This window comes from Peromyscus maniculatus, chromosome 5 (genome assembly GCF_049852395.1).
Source record: "Peromyscus maniculatus bairdii isolate BWxNUB_F1_BW_parent chromosome 5, HU_Pman_BW_mat_3.1, whole genome shotgun sequence".
Classification (NCBI taxonomy): domain Eukaryota; kingdom Metazoa; phylum Chordata; class Mammalia; order Rodentia; family Cricetidae; genus Peromyscus; species Peromyscus maniculatus.
In genome coordinates this window covers 77,094,189-77,106,513 of record NC_134856.1, presented here as the reverse complement: position 1 = coordinate 77,106,513, position 12,325 = coordinate 77,094,189, and the positions used below count along the sequence as shown (strand labels likewise).

At 39.7% G+C, this 12,325-nt stretch overlaps 1 protein-coding gene across 1 annotated transcript in view; it reads left to right on the top strand.

Moving 5' to 3' along the window:
• The window catches only part of Mrc1 (mannose receptor C-type 1), a 91,609-nt gene that overhangs the window by 63,533 nt on the left and 15,751 nt on the right, over positions 1-12,325 (top strand). Inside the window, exons 15-21 of the mRNA XM_006989943.4 lie at positions 551-695; positions 2,202-2,243; positions 3,568-3,731; positions 4,682-4,749; positions 6,296-6,396; positions 7,023-7,165; positions 7,886-8,000. Of these exons, the coding sequence (XP_006990005.2) occupies positions 551-695; positions 2,202-2,243; positions 3,568-3,731; positions 4,682-4,749; positions 6,296-6,396; positions 7,023-7,165; positions 7,886-8,000 (778 nt within the window). The remainder of the gene's footprint in view (positions 1-550; positions 696-2,201; positions 2,244-3,567; positions 3,732-4,681; positions 4,750-6,295; positions 6,397-7,022; positions 7,166-7,885; positions 8,001-12,325) is intronic.

The following is a 12,325-nucleotide window of genomic DNA, read 5'->3' as shown; positions in this document are numbered from 1 at the left end:
TTTCCATGGCTCATTTTGGCAAAGGCTGGTCATTCCATTAGCTGCATTTTATAAGCCCCCTTTTCTTCTTTAAGAAGAGTTAATTATTTTTTCTGTAGCCTGGGTAATAGAGGGAAAGCTTCCAACAGCTTACTGAAATATTGTCCCTTAAGAATGGGCTGTAAATTTAGGAAATTACAACTACTGACTGAGAAGTGGAAGTTTCTTGCTAACTTTTTCCTATGTATAAATCCCACTTCTGTGGCCCTTGGATCCATTTTTGCTTAATGAGAATAAAGAAAATGTTATAAGAATCAATTCCCCACTCTGGTCAGCTTCAAAAGTTTCCATGTAATAAAAGCTGTTTCCTTCGCACCCATGTCCATAAAATGTTCTTCCAAAGCTAAAAGGGAAAAGCAAATGAATGAAAAATCCAAACATCTCCTCTTCCAGTTTTCCATTTGGATTTGCACTGCTGTGTTATACATGGTTAATGTCTGCAGCCTAATGTTTCTAACAGCATAGCACCCTGGCATTTTGGTTAAGATTGAGTATATTTTTTCCAATATAGGTTTCCTATGAAAATTGGGCTTATGGTGAGCCAAATAATTACCAAAATGTTGAGTACTGCGGTGAACTGAAAGGAGACCCTGGTATGTCCTGGAATGATATTAACTGTGAACACCTCAACAACTGGATTTGTCAGATACAAAAAGGTATGAACCCTACCCCCCACCTTAGATTACAGAGCTAGCCTTTTGACACCCCAGTATGTTCCTTCTGCTGGCACAAACAAACAAAAATACCAACATCAGGGAAGTGTCAGGCCCTTATTTCACAGGATAAGAATGAAGGCGTTGAGTACAGATAAATGTTCCAAAGGAACAGAAGATCAAAAGGCCACCCGAGAATCCAGGACAAGAGTCACGTCCTCAGAAATGTTCCCACCAGCAGCCGGGACTCTGGCCATACTCTGCAGCTGTAGGGGCGGGTGGGAGTCCTGCCCTGTAGTCCAGTAGGAAGGCAATTCAGTTTCGCTTTCTGGAACTTTCACCCTCTGACCTTCTACTTTATCCCTGACTCAGGTAGACGCTCCCTCCGAGTCGGAATAATCTAATGCTCGAAGCACACGCTAAGAACCAGAAGTGTGAGCAAGGCCCTGGTGTTATGGGACCCACCATGTTATTTTTATTTTAGAAAAGAGCGCAAAGTCAGGTCAGGCATTGAGGCCAGAGGAGCTGGGTTACAAGAAACAAAGAAACAGGGAAGCTCACCCTTGGATCAAAACGTACCTTGACGCCATTGCAGTAGATGAATGGAACCACATTGCCCTCTGCTGTCGGGGAAGCATGGCCGCTGGCTCCATTCTGCAGTTAAGAGACCTGGTGCTGCCCTCTGCTGGTTGTATGCACACGTTTTCCTAATTCTGGATTAGCATCCTTCTGAGTTTCCAGAAGAGAGAAATCAGCGAGCTGTATTTTAAAAGGGTCTCTTGTTGCCAGTGGCTCGCATTGGTCTTTTTATGTTGTTAGTAGCTTTTTTTTTTTTTTTTTACTCCGGTAGATAGAAAATGTGGTAACTCGGAGACATGCATTATCTTGTTAAATTCCAACAAAATCCAGATATTAACTGTTTCGAAAGAAAAATACCTTTTAAAAATTCCAGTAAGATATACCTTTAACAAGCATAAGATTCTTTAAGAAGAATATATTTGTGTCTTATCCATATGTGACTTCACATTAAATAGTTTCAGATAGTAAACTGTACATTATTTCATAGCCTCTGCTAACATGTCCCCTTAGAAAATGGTGTAGTGAACACTGACCACATACCAAAAATTTAAATTTTTACCCTGCCTATTTATACACCCTGTTAATTCCTTTTTGTAATCGGAGGGGATGGAGATGAAGTCCAAGCAGTGTAATCCTGTGTTTCGCATTTGAAGCTGGGCTTTACGATTCTGAAATTAGTGTTCTTTTATTTCCTTTATGTGGCACTCTTTGGGCCTAGAAATGCCTTCCGAATTACGGTGGCCACTATCCAATTTATATAAACTTTAGTTCCTCTCTTTTTCTTTCATTCTTTAACCACAGCGTGATGTGGGTCGGAGGGAGGAATGGGGGAAGGGTGGAAAATGTCAAGGTTTGATAGACACAGGAAAATACAAGGAGTGGTACTAGCAGATGCTTGATTACCTTGTATATTTTTCCTTATTTTTATAGGAAAAACATTACTACCTGAGCCCACACCTGCTCCTCAAGACAGTAAGTGTTCCTGTGTTTTCTGATTTCTTCATTATAGCCTTCTGATTCCTTTTCTTTTATAATGAAAAACATTATCCCGAGAGGATGGTAAGCAGAGAGTTCTTAGTGTCTCTGAGGATCTCATGGAGGGCTGGAGTTTTGTCTCCAATGAGCAGGCTGCACACACCAGTCGCCCCACTAGTATGATTTCTGTGTTTAGGAGTCAAATCCAACAGTCTAAGGTTTACTTTAGCACATGAGCATATTGACTTGTAACTCAGTGGCTCAGAACAGCACTGTTATTCTCTGAAAGTTCTGCAGGTCAGGAACCGGAAATTGGTTCCTCTGAGTCAAAACACAAACCTTCACTCACATAACCACACCCCTCCCGAGGTTCTGGTCAGTTGCCTTTACTTGTATTCCTTGAATTCTTCCCTAAATGCCCCCTGGTTCCATCTTCAAACCAACCTTGTAGCATCTTGGTTCAGCTGTCATGTGACCTCCTTGTGTATTGGACCTTCCTCTCTGCATCCTTCTTTGAGGGCACTTGCATTAGATTTAAAGCCCACCCAGATAATCCAGGATAATCTTTCCTTCTCAAGATCCTTAATTTAATCACATTTACAAAGTCTTTTCCATTGTAATCTGATGTATGCAGGTTCCTAGAATTAGGTTATGAAGGTCTTTGTAACCTTTTGCAGTATAGAAACATAAAATTCCACCCTTTGAAAGAAATCTTAGAAGCCACCTTCTTCATGATTGAACTGCCTGGTACTCTAATTCTACCATAAACAAGCTGGCTCAGCAGTTAAGAGCACTGGCTGCTCTTCCAGAGGCCCTGAGTTCAATTCCCAGCACCCACATGGTGGCTCACAACCATCTGTAATGGGACCTGATTACCCCTTCTGTTGTGCATGAAGACAGAGCACTCATATACATAAAATAATAAATAAATAAAACTTAAAAAAAGAAGTCTTTTTTTTTGTAGTGGGCTGGAATATGAGTTTTCGTAGCCCCAATGTCTTAGCCCTCAAACATTACAGACACCTGTATAAGTCTTCCTAGCTAGGTTTTCCTGCCAATGAAAGTAATGCCAGGAGTTCTTTTACCCACTAGCAACCCATGGATCTTGCTTAGGAAGAGAAATAGGCTTTGTAGGATTGGCAGAAGGTAGAAATAGATATTTGGCCTGGAATAATCCAGTCTGTCTGTGACTGAGACATCCTGCATATTCTGGAGTCCTAGAGTTGTTCATATCTTTGACATAGCTCTTTCCTCTACTTACCGTATTCTTTAATTTATCTGAATACAAACATCACCTTTTGCTGTGGCTTTCTTTTTTCAGATCCACCAGTTACTGCAGATGGGTGGGTCATTTACAAAGACTACCAGTATTATTTTAGCAAAGAGAAGGATACCATGGACAACGCACGGGCATTTTGCAAGAAGAATTTTGGTGATCTTGCTACAATTAAAAGTGAAAGTGAAAAGAAGTTCCTGTGGAAATATGTAAGATTATGGTTAGGAGTAGAAGGACATGCTGTAAACAAAGATAATTCCTGAGACTGGTACCTTAGAACATATTTTCAAATTGTGTACTAAATTTGAAGTTGAGGGTAAATGATAAAAGTTCCAGAGGCTCTGAGATAGGGCCATAAGTCTAAACATTGTGACAACTCCTTTGAGTTGGTGAATTTAGTTTTCAAGGATTATATCCTAACTAATTGTTATGTCTCAATCCCAGACCACTTGCATAACAAACAGTATGATTACTTATTAAAAGATCTGTTTGTTGGATCAAATTATTGGTGGACAGTACAATTTTATTATTCATATAAAAATTTCGGTAGTACCCAAATTTTCAGCTATTCCTGCTGAGTACCTTTCTGCTAAAAGAAAAGCAAAAACAAAAAACTTCACGGGTCCTCCTTATTATTTGCCAGAGAGGAAGTGGGAGAGTATAAAAAAATGGATTTATCAATATTTAAAGGAAAAGTTCACTTGACTACAAGGATATGAAGCTATAGCTTATCCTTAGCATCTTCGTGGCTATACTTTGCTTTGAAACTCTCAGGATATATCCTAATGTTGCACAAATGCCTGTCTGGAGTGGATGCTACATATTAAATCCTTATGTGTGAAAAAGTGTTTCTTTTGATGTACAAATCCCACTGCCTATTTTGTTTTAAAGGTTCTCTTCAGCTACCAACTGTCACAGACATTTGTATTATAATGAATGACTTAAGGCATTTGCTTTATAAACAGAGATTATTGCATTGTGAGCACATTTTTCATTTTTATAAATATAATTCTACAGTATTTCTGCATAAGGAATAAATAGGCTGCCTTACTAATATATAGGTTTTGCCCAAGAAGTTGCTTAGTAGATGACTGTAAATTGTGTACGTTCTTTCTTAGTAGATGACTGTAAATTGTGTTTGTAAATTTTCATGTTCCAGGTGAACAAGAATGGTGCACAGTCACCGTATTTTATTGGCTTGTTGATCAGCTTGGATAAGAAGTTCATGTAAGTAAATCAAGCTAAAGTGTCATGGTTTAGGATAGAGAACTGATAAATTCTCTATGAAATTAGCTATGAGTTGTCGAGACCTTTTCTTGCCGAATGCATTAAAAGTTCTTTGCACTCTGAATCTGAAAACAAAACAAAACAAAACAAAAACCCTATAAAACACGAAAGGAAACCTATTTAAGTTTATTATATTAAGAATTTCAGCATTGTTAATTATTTAAAAGCTCAAAAGTGGCTGGGCAGCGGGGTGGTGCTTGCCTTTAACCCTAGCACTCGGGAGGCAGAGCGGGATCCAGGACAGGCACCAAAACTACACAGAGAAACCTTGTCTCAAAAAACAAAAACAAAACCAAAAAAAAGCTCAAAATTGGATTTAACCTCATAAAATGTCACTAGTCTCTATTTTAGGGTCCTCAGCCATCAGTCAATCATTGAATAAGAAAGTATGTTAAATAGAGGTGAATAGTGAATTTATTTTAAAAATTGTGATCCTTTTGGACCAGTGTTGGTACATAGTACCAAATGTCTCTTTTCCTTTGCCCTACCTCACAGCAATGTATTCAAGTTGATGGTGAAACTTTCCTCTCAGAAGAAAAGACTTACTGCTTTGTTAGACACCAGGATCAGGAATGGCTGTACTGGAGGGAGGGAATTATTATAACTTAGGAGTTTCTTTCTATGTTCATTAATATGTTCTCCTGAATTTCAAGAGCAGATGTGTCTGTCCATCCTTCATACAGCTGTCTTAGTGGCATATATTCTGTGTGGCTTTGATTGCTGTCTTTGACCAATGTCAAAGCTTGTTATTTCTAAGGAATAGAGACATTGGATGCCCTTATGGACCAACACTCATTTGATCATCTCTAAAATAAGAGGGCTGATTTTTATGATTTATTTTCTTTCCAGCTCTGAGTCCTTGAATTTCTGTAACTTATGAAAATAGTCATTGGCTCACCCACTTTATGAAAAAACAGAATAAGCAAAAGACTCAAAACGGAGCTAATGAGAAATTCTGTACTTGCTGCCCCTTTTATAGGTAGTTAAATTGTGTGATTTCATTTAAATTGTGTGGAAATCATGATTGAAGAGTACTGTGGAAGGAATTTTGCTGCTGGCTTCCAGACTAATCAGGCTATGTGTGTCTCCCTCTTCAAGTCTATCAGGAGCTTGTTCTAAGGAGAGCAAAGAGGGTAGACCAGAATTCAGTATTCACATCATTCTGGTGCATCTTCTTAGTAGATTCTTTAGTGATGGAGTCTGAAATCCCCAAATAAAGACAAATTGTATCTTACAAGATTAAATCTAACTGTGGTTGTTTGTGAACTTGACCTGAAGGTATCAGGGTCACTACAGGGGAACACAAGGGATGCCAATTACCAGGCATTTGGGAGTTCCTGCTGATCTCCCCAGGTTCCCCTTCTGTTTGTGAAGCATCCTATGCTCCCTTCATCTTGATACACTTGCCCTTTCCCATCTCTAAGTTGTAGCCAGTCATTTTTTTAATGGCTGAATTGCTGAAAAATACTTCAATTTTCTTTTCCAGTTGGATGGATGGAAGCAAAGTAGATTTTGTGGCTTGGGCTACAGGGGAACCCAACTTTGCAAACGATGATGAAAACTGTGTAACGATGTACACAAATTCAGGTAGATTGTATACACCAATCTTATTGAACTTGCTTTGGGGTGTGATATGTGGCATTCCTTGTATCTTTAGGTTGAAAGTAGCAAGCAATGCACTTATAAAGAAAAGAACAGAGACTCCCAATTTTATCAGCATAATGGTTCAGTTTGCAAAGATAAATTTATCAGGATGTTTATGAGCAAGCTAACAAATGACACATCATCTTATTTCTTCCAAATTGTGAGACATTTATAATGTTCTTATGTGAGGAAAAGACCTAGAATATGTTTATAACTACCTTTATCTCTCTCTCTCTCTCTAGTCTTTTTCATTCCATAAAATGGGAATATTGATGTAATTTGTCTTTTGTTGACAAGATTAAATGAAGTATCATCTAAAGATGAACACATACTTAAGTATTGTTAGATTGACTATGGGTGATGAATAATTTAATAATATATCTGCAACACCAAGAGCCTGCTCAGCACATAGTTAAGTGAAACAGTGAGATAGATATTGCATGGGCTCTTCTAGTCATGTGTGAAAATGAGGAAAATGCATTCTGAGACTCTGTCTCAGATACTGTGTCTTTGAAGGTTTGTTTTTAACTAGGAGCATGTAGATCCACCTTAGCTGTTCTCTTTTGCAGGTTTCTGGAATGACATCAACTGTGGTTTTCCAAATAACTTCATCTGCCAGAGGCATAACAACAGCATCAACGCCACTGCCATTCCTACAACACCCCCGACACCGGGTGGCTGCAAGGAAGGTTGGCATTTGTACAACAACAAGGTATTGGGGAAAATTAATCTCAGTCCTGCCATTTGTAACAATTGCTTTTCTTGTTGATGTAACAAAATATACAATAGAAACAAGAGAGATTTTGGCTCCGAATTTCAGAAGACTGAGGCTAGCAGAGCAGAGTAGGTAGAGCAAAAACGGCTCCATGGAGGTGGAAGCATATGGTAGAGGCTCCTCACACCTTAGAGTGGATTGGGAAGCAAAGGGCTGGAAGAGGGAGGAGCTGGACCCCTGAAGGCCTACCTCCAGTGTCCTATATCCGCCAGTCAGGCCCATGTCCCAAAGATTGCATACTCTTTAAAACCCGGCACCACCAGCTGGGGACCAAGTGTTCAGATGCACTTAACCCCAACAGCGTTGTTCCTCGTGGAGCAGTGACAGATGCCAGTCTCACCATTCAGAGTCCCCTTCTTCGTACTTCATCACTTTAGGACCATTTTTACAGGAAAAACTGGAGATTCCCATTGCAAATTCTAAATGGAAAGTAAATACTTGAGATATATTCGAAGAGCTGTGCCCTTTATCTCAAGGGAAAAATAAAACTCTGCAAAGAAAATCTGTGAACCATTAAGCTGACTTTAATTTTTTTTTCTTTTGGTCCTGAGAAAATTTGTATTTAGCTATAATTTTCATGAATAACTTGATTTCTTGATGTGAAGTTTATTATCTTTAGCTTAAAACCTCTGCTTTTGTCCTCTCCTTCCATTTCAGTGCTTAAGAATTTTTGGATTTGCTGAAGAGGAAAAAAAAAATTGGCAAGAGGCACGAAAAACTTGCATAGGGTTTAAAGGAAACTTAGTGTCCATACAGAATGCGAAGGAGCAAGGTGCGTAGGCTATGTTCCTGTCAGTAACGAATGTATATGTGAATTTGCCCTTAGAGAGATAGACTATTGCTTATTATAACTGATTTTTTATTTTTTTCTAGAATAAGAGCCAGTAGTGGAAAATCATATAAATTACTTATTAGGACTGATTTTATTTAGTGTTAGATACCATACTGGGATTTTTTCTACATAAAATCCTTTCCAATTTTAATTCTATGAACCAAGAATTATTACTCCACTTTGTGGACAAGGAAGTGATGTTCATAGAGCCTTGTGAAAAGGAGCATGCTTGGTCAGAAGGTGGAGTTTGGAATCAAAACCCTGGGTGCCAGCGCAAATCCCATTCCTTTGCCCGATTCCTGTTATGCAGAGAGCCAAGGGAGAGTGGTTCTGAGACTACAACAAGCAGCTGCTCATTTTCCATATACTCCCTGTCTGGCTCTTGATTATATTGTTTACAACACAGCAAAACTGTGAGGTTCTAATGTGAACTTTGAACAAGTGCAGGAAAAAGTCTTTTGATGAGACACAAGGATACGCTGGAGTTATGGGAGTGTCTGGTATTCACCACAGCCAGACAGAAGTCCTCAAGTTCATTCTTCTGTCAAAAGAAACTGGGGCTGGGGAGATGGCCCAGTCAACAAGGAGCATGTTGCAGAAGCATGGGGACCTGAGTTCACTGGTGTTCAAAGCATGGTGTGGTGACATGTTAAGTCCCGGAACTGGGAGATAAAGGAAAAATCCTGAGGATTCCCTGGCTAGCCAGCTTAACAAAACCAAGTCTCTAGGCCAGTAAGAGACCCATTTTCAAAAACTCTTAGATGGCTGGTTCCTGAGGAAAAACACAGAGGAAAAACATCTGGTCTCAATACACATGCCCATATGCATGCACACACAGACTTTCTTTCTTTCTACACAGAATGAAAGGCATTGACCTCTCTTGCATGATCCTTTGGGGACTACCCTTGCTGAAATAGGTATAAGATTCAAGTTATGATATGTTCTTTAAGGAAGATGTTGAATAAGTTTGGGAGATTTAGACTAAAGTATTATGGAGTTTGGAAACCACAAATGAGTTATGGATCAGAGACCCTTAGGTTAAACACTTTGAGAAAGAAAACACATGGCCTTTGAAGGGTTACCTTATATGGTCCTAAGAGGAAAATCTGGGCCATTGAGTGACAGTTGCAGGGAAATACATATAGGTTCAAAATCGGGAAGCCATTTCAGTAGCCAGAACTGATGAGATACATTGCTTCATGAGGGGGTGAGGTTTTCAAAGAATTTTGAAATGTTTAAGTTGGGGGATGCCCAGCAGGACACCATAAAGCCACATATACTGGCCAGCATGTTGTGTACAGAAGTCCAATAGAGGTTTGCTATGTATTTAAATGTATAAAAAGGTTGTAGAAAATAAATTAGACTAGATATGCTCTAACATCTCTTTTAGTTGAATAGATGATGATGATGATGATGGTGTGTGTGTGTGTGTGTGTGTGTGTATGATGTGCACATGCCTATGTGTGCAGGTACACATAGCTGTGTCCTCGCATATGGACACAAAAGGAGGATACTGGGTGTCCTCTACTCTGTGACTCTCTGTCTTGTTATTCTGAGTCAGGGTCTCTTACTGAAGTTGTAACTAGGCTAGCATCCAGCCAGCCCTTCTTGTCTCCATCCTCCACAGTGCTGGGATGACAGGCATGCATATCATCACATCCAGCTTTCGTATGGTTTGGGGGATCCAAACTTGGGTCCCCACTCTTACTTACTTCTCCATATCTCCAGCCACAGAGCATTTCTTGTTTTCAAAACCACTACTCAAAATTATGAAAAAGTACAGGAAAGAAGATCCTAGAAACCTATGTGTGGCTCTCACAAGTGCCTTGGTCTCTTACTGTGCAGATGTACACACTCTTAGAACACATTACACATGAATCCAACCACGCTTCCACAAGAATCTTTGACAAGTTCACCAGCTGTTCAGACACCCGAAGCAAAGGGTCAAACCACAACACATGATACAAGAACATAACATTCACATTTCTCGAGCTGGCTTACCGCATTTTTGCCTCAGCTACCCAGCAGAGAAACACGGTAATGGATTTCCTCTCTTCACCACAAAGTGCTGATTCCTGGCATAACATAATTAGAACCTGAGCAGTGGAGACGTGCAGAAGGAAGCAATTTTCAGATAAAATAACATTATTCCTGGCAAAACAGACACACGTTGTTGAATACTTAATGTGGCTGTTGGCATCAGAAGTCATTGCGGTATGCTCCCAGATAGAGCTGTTCCACATCGCATTTCAAGTTGTTCACAAATGTTTCCATCTTATTTAGGAAACAAATAAAATCAAAATGAATATCTATCTGCACTCTTAGTTCAATAAAGAATACTGGAAGAAAAACATTTGGGGGCATTATTATTTTTAGTTATTGAGAAAAAAGAATATCCGAACAAGGCTCTTCTATTTGAAAACAGGGTATTGATTTAGCACTGGCTGTTCCACAGAATTGTTTGTTCATGCACAAGTGAGTGATTATGTTTATTAGTGTGTGAAAGCCACATGCATGTGTCTGCCTGCAGAGGCTGGAAGAAGGTATTGGATCCTTTGAAGCTGGAGTTACAGGTGGTTATGAACTAGGAGTTGAACTTGGGTCTTCTGAAAATGTAGCAAGCACTCTCAACCATAGAGCCATCTCGCTGGCCCCCTATTTTGCATTGTCTATCAGAGTACCCAAATGCTGGGCCATTCCATTTCTTGTCCATCTTCAGGGGACATATATTGCTGCTCTAGTAAACAGAGACTCTGTCTACCTGGCAGTCCATGGGTCAGGTATGGACGGTGAGATCAAGAGGCAGCTGCTGAGAGAGGCATGGGGCAGACTAAAGGGAAGGTACTGGGCATACAGACATTGAAATCTGTCATTGATTCTTGATATTTGTTCCTATCCTCTCTACCACAGAAATTACTGATGCAACAAAAAGCCTTACTGTTCTATATACTCTAGATCTTCTAATTCTATGATATGAACCCTTTAGCTTAAGGATGCCTGGGTCTGTACATTCCTTATTAAGTGGCCAGTGGCCCCCATGAGTTGCTTTCCTGGAAAGATCCCACTTAGGTAACCCTTGCTTGGATATCCTGTGACACAGAAACTTTAAGAACAGGGTGATTCTTGTTTTGATAAATGACTTTGATTTTCAGAGCCTTCTGGTTGGAAACTCTTCTCCTAACTATTTCCACCAGATTATTTTATTTATAGAATCAGGACAACTGATAACTTACAGGACTTTTTTTTTTTTTTTTTTTTTTTTTTTTTTTTTTTTTTTTTTTTTTGGAGCGGGAGAAGTAAAGGGGACAGAAAGAAAACAGAGTCTTGCCTGTGCTATATCATCAATCACCTTTTCATCTTATCTTTTGAGATAGGGTCATGTTAAGTTTCCCAGGCTGACCTTAAATTCATTCTGTAGTTCAGAGGATGCTGCACTTGTGATCATCCTGCCTCAACCTCAAGATTACTGGGACTACAGTCCTGTGCCCCCTGTGCTCCAGTTCCAAGGGATCCAACATCCTCTTCTGGCCTCTGCAGGCACCCCAACACTTGTGACCTTTATGCTCGAGTACGCACAAGCGTACACACACACACACACACACACACACACACACACACACACACATACACACGTGCATCAATAAAAATAAACCCTTAGAAATGAAAATGCAAACTGGGCGGTGGTGGCACATGCCTGTAATCTCAGCACTTGGGAGGCAGAGGCAGGCAGAGCTCTGTGAGTTCGAGGCCAGCCTGGTCTACAGAGCTAGTCCAGGACAGGCTCCAAAGCTACAGAGAAACCCTGTCTCGAAAAACAAAAAACAAAAAACAAAACAAAAGAAAGAAAGAAAGAAAGAAAAAGAAAAAGAAAAGAAAAATGAAAATGCAAAATAACATTATAGGCTAAGTTTTAATGAATTAGAAGAGCATGCTTCTTTCTGCAGGATAGTAGGCAGCCACAGCACCATATTGAGGTATTTAACATGAAGAGGGGAAATAGGATGGGTTTGAGACTCATTTAGCCTGTTCTCTGGTGCCCCTGGCTAGGATACAGCTCTCCCAACTGTCTGCAGTGGTTATGTAGAACCTAGGAACACATCGAAGTCCAAAACTCAGTTGCTGATGTGATACAAAGATTAGACTGTGGCTCTTTAAATGCTTTGCATTGTTTAGAAATAGTAACAGAAAGTCTTGGCTTATATGCTCATATTTTGAAATTAGCATATTTAAAATATTTTTTGTGTGCTTGGATTGTTCACTATACC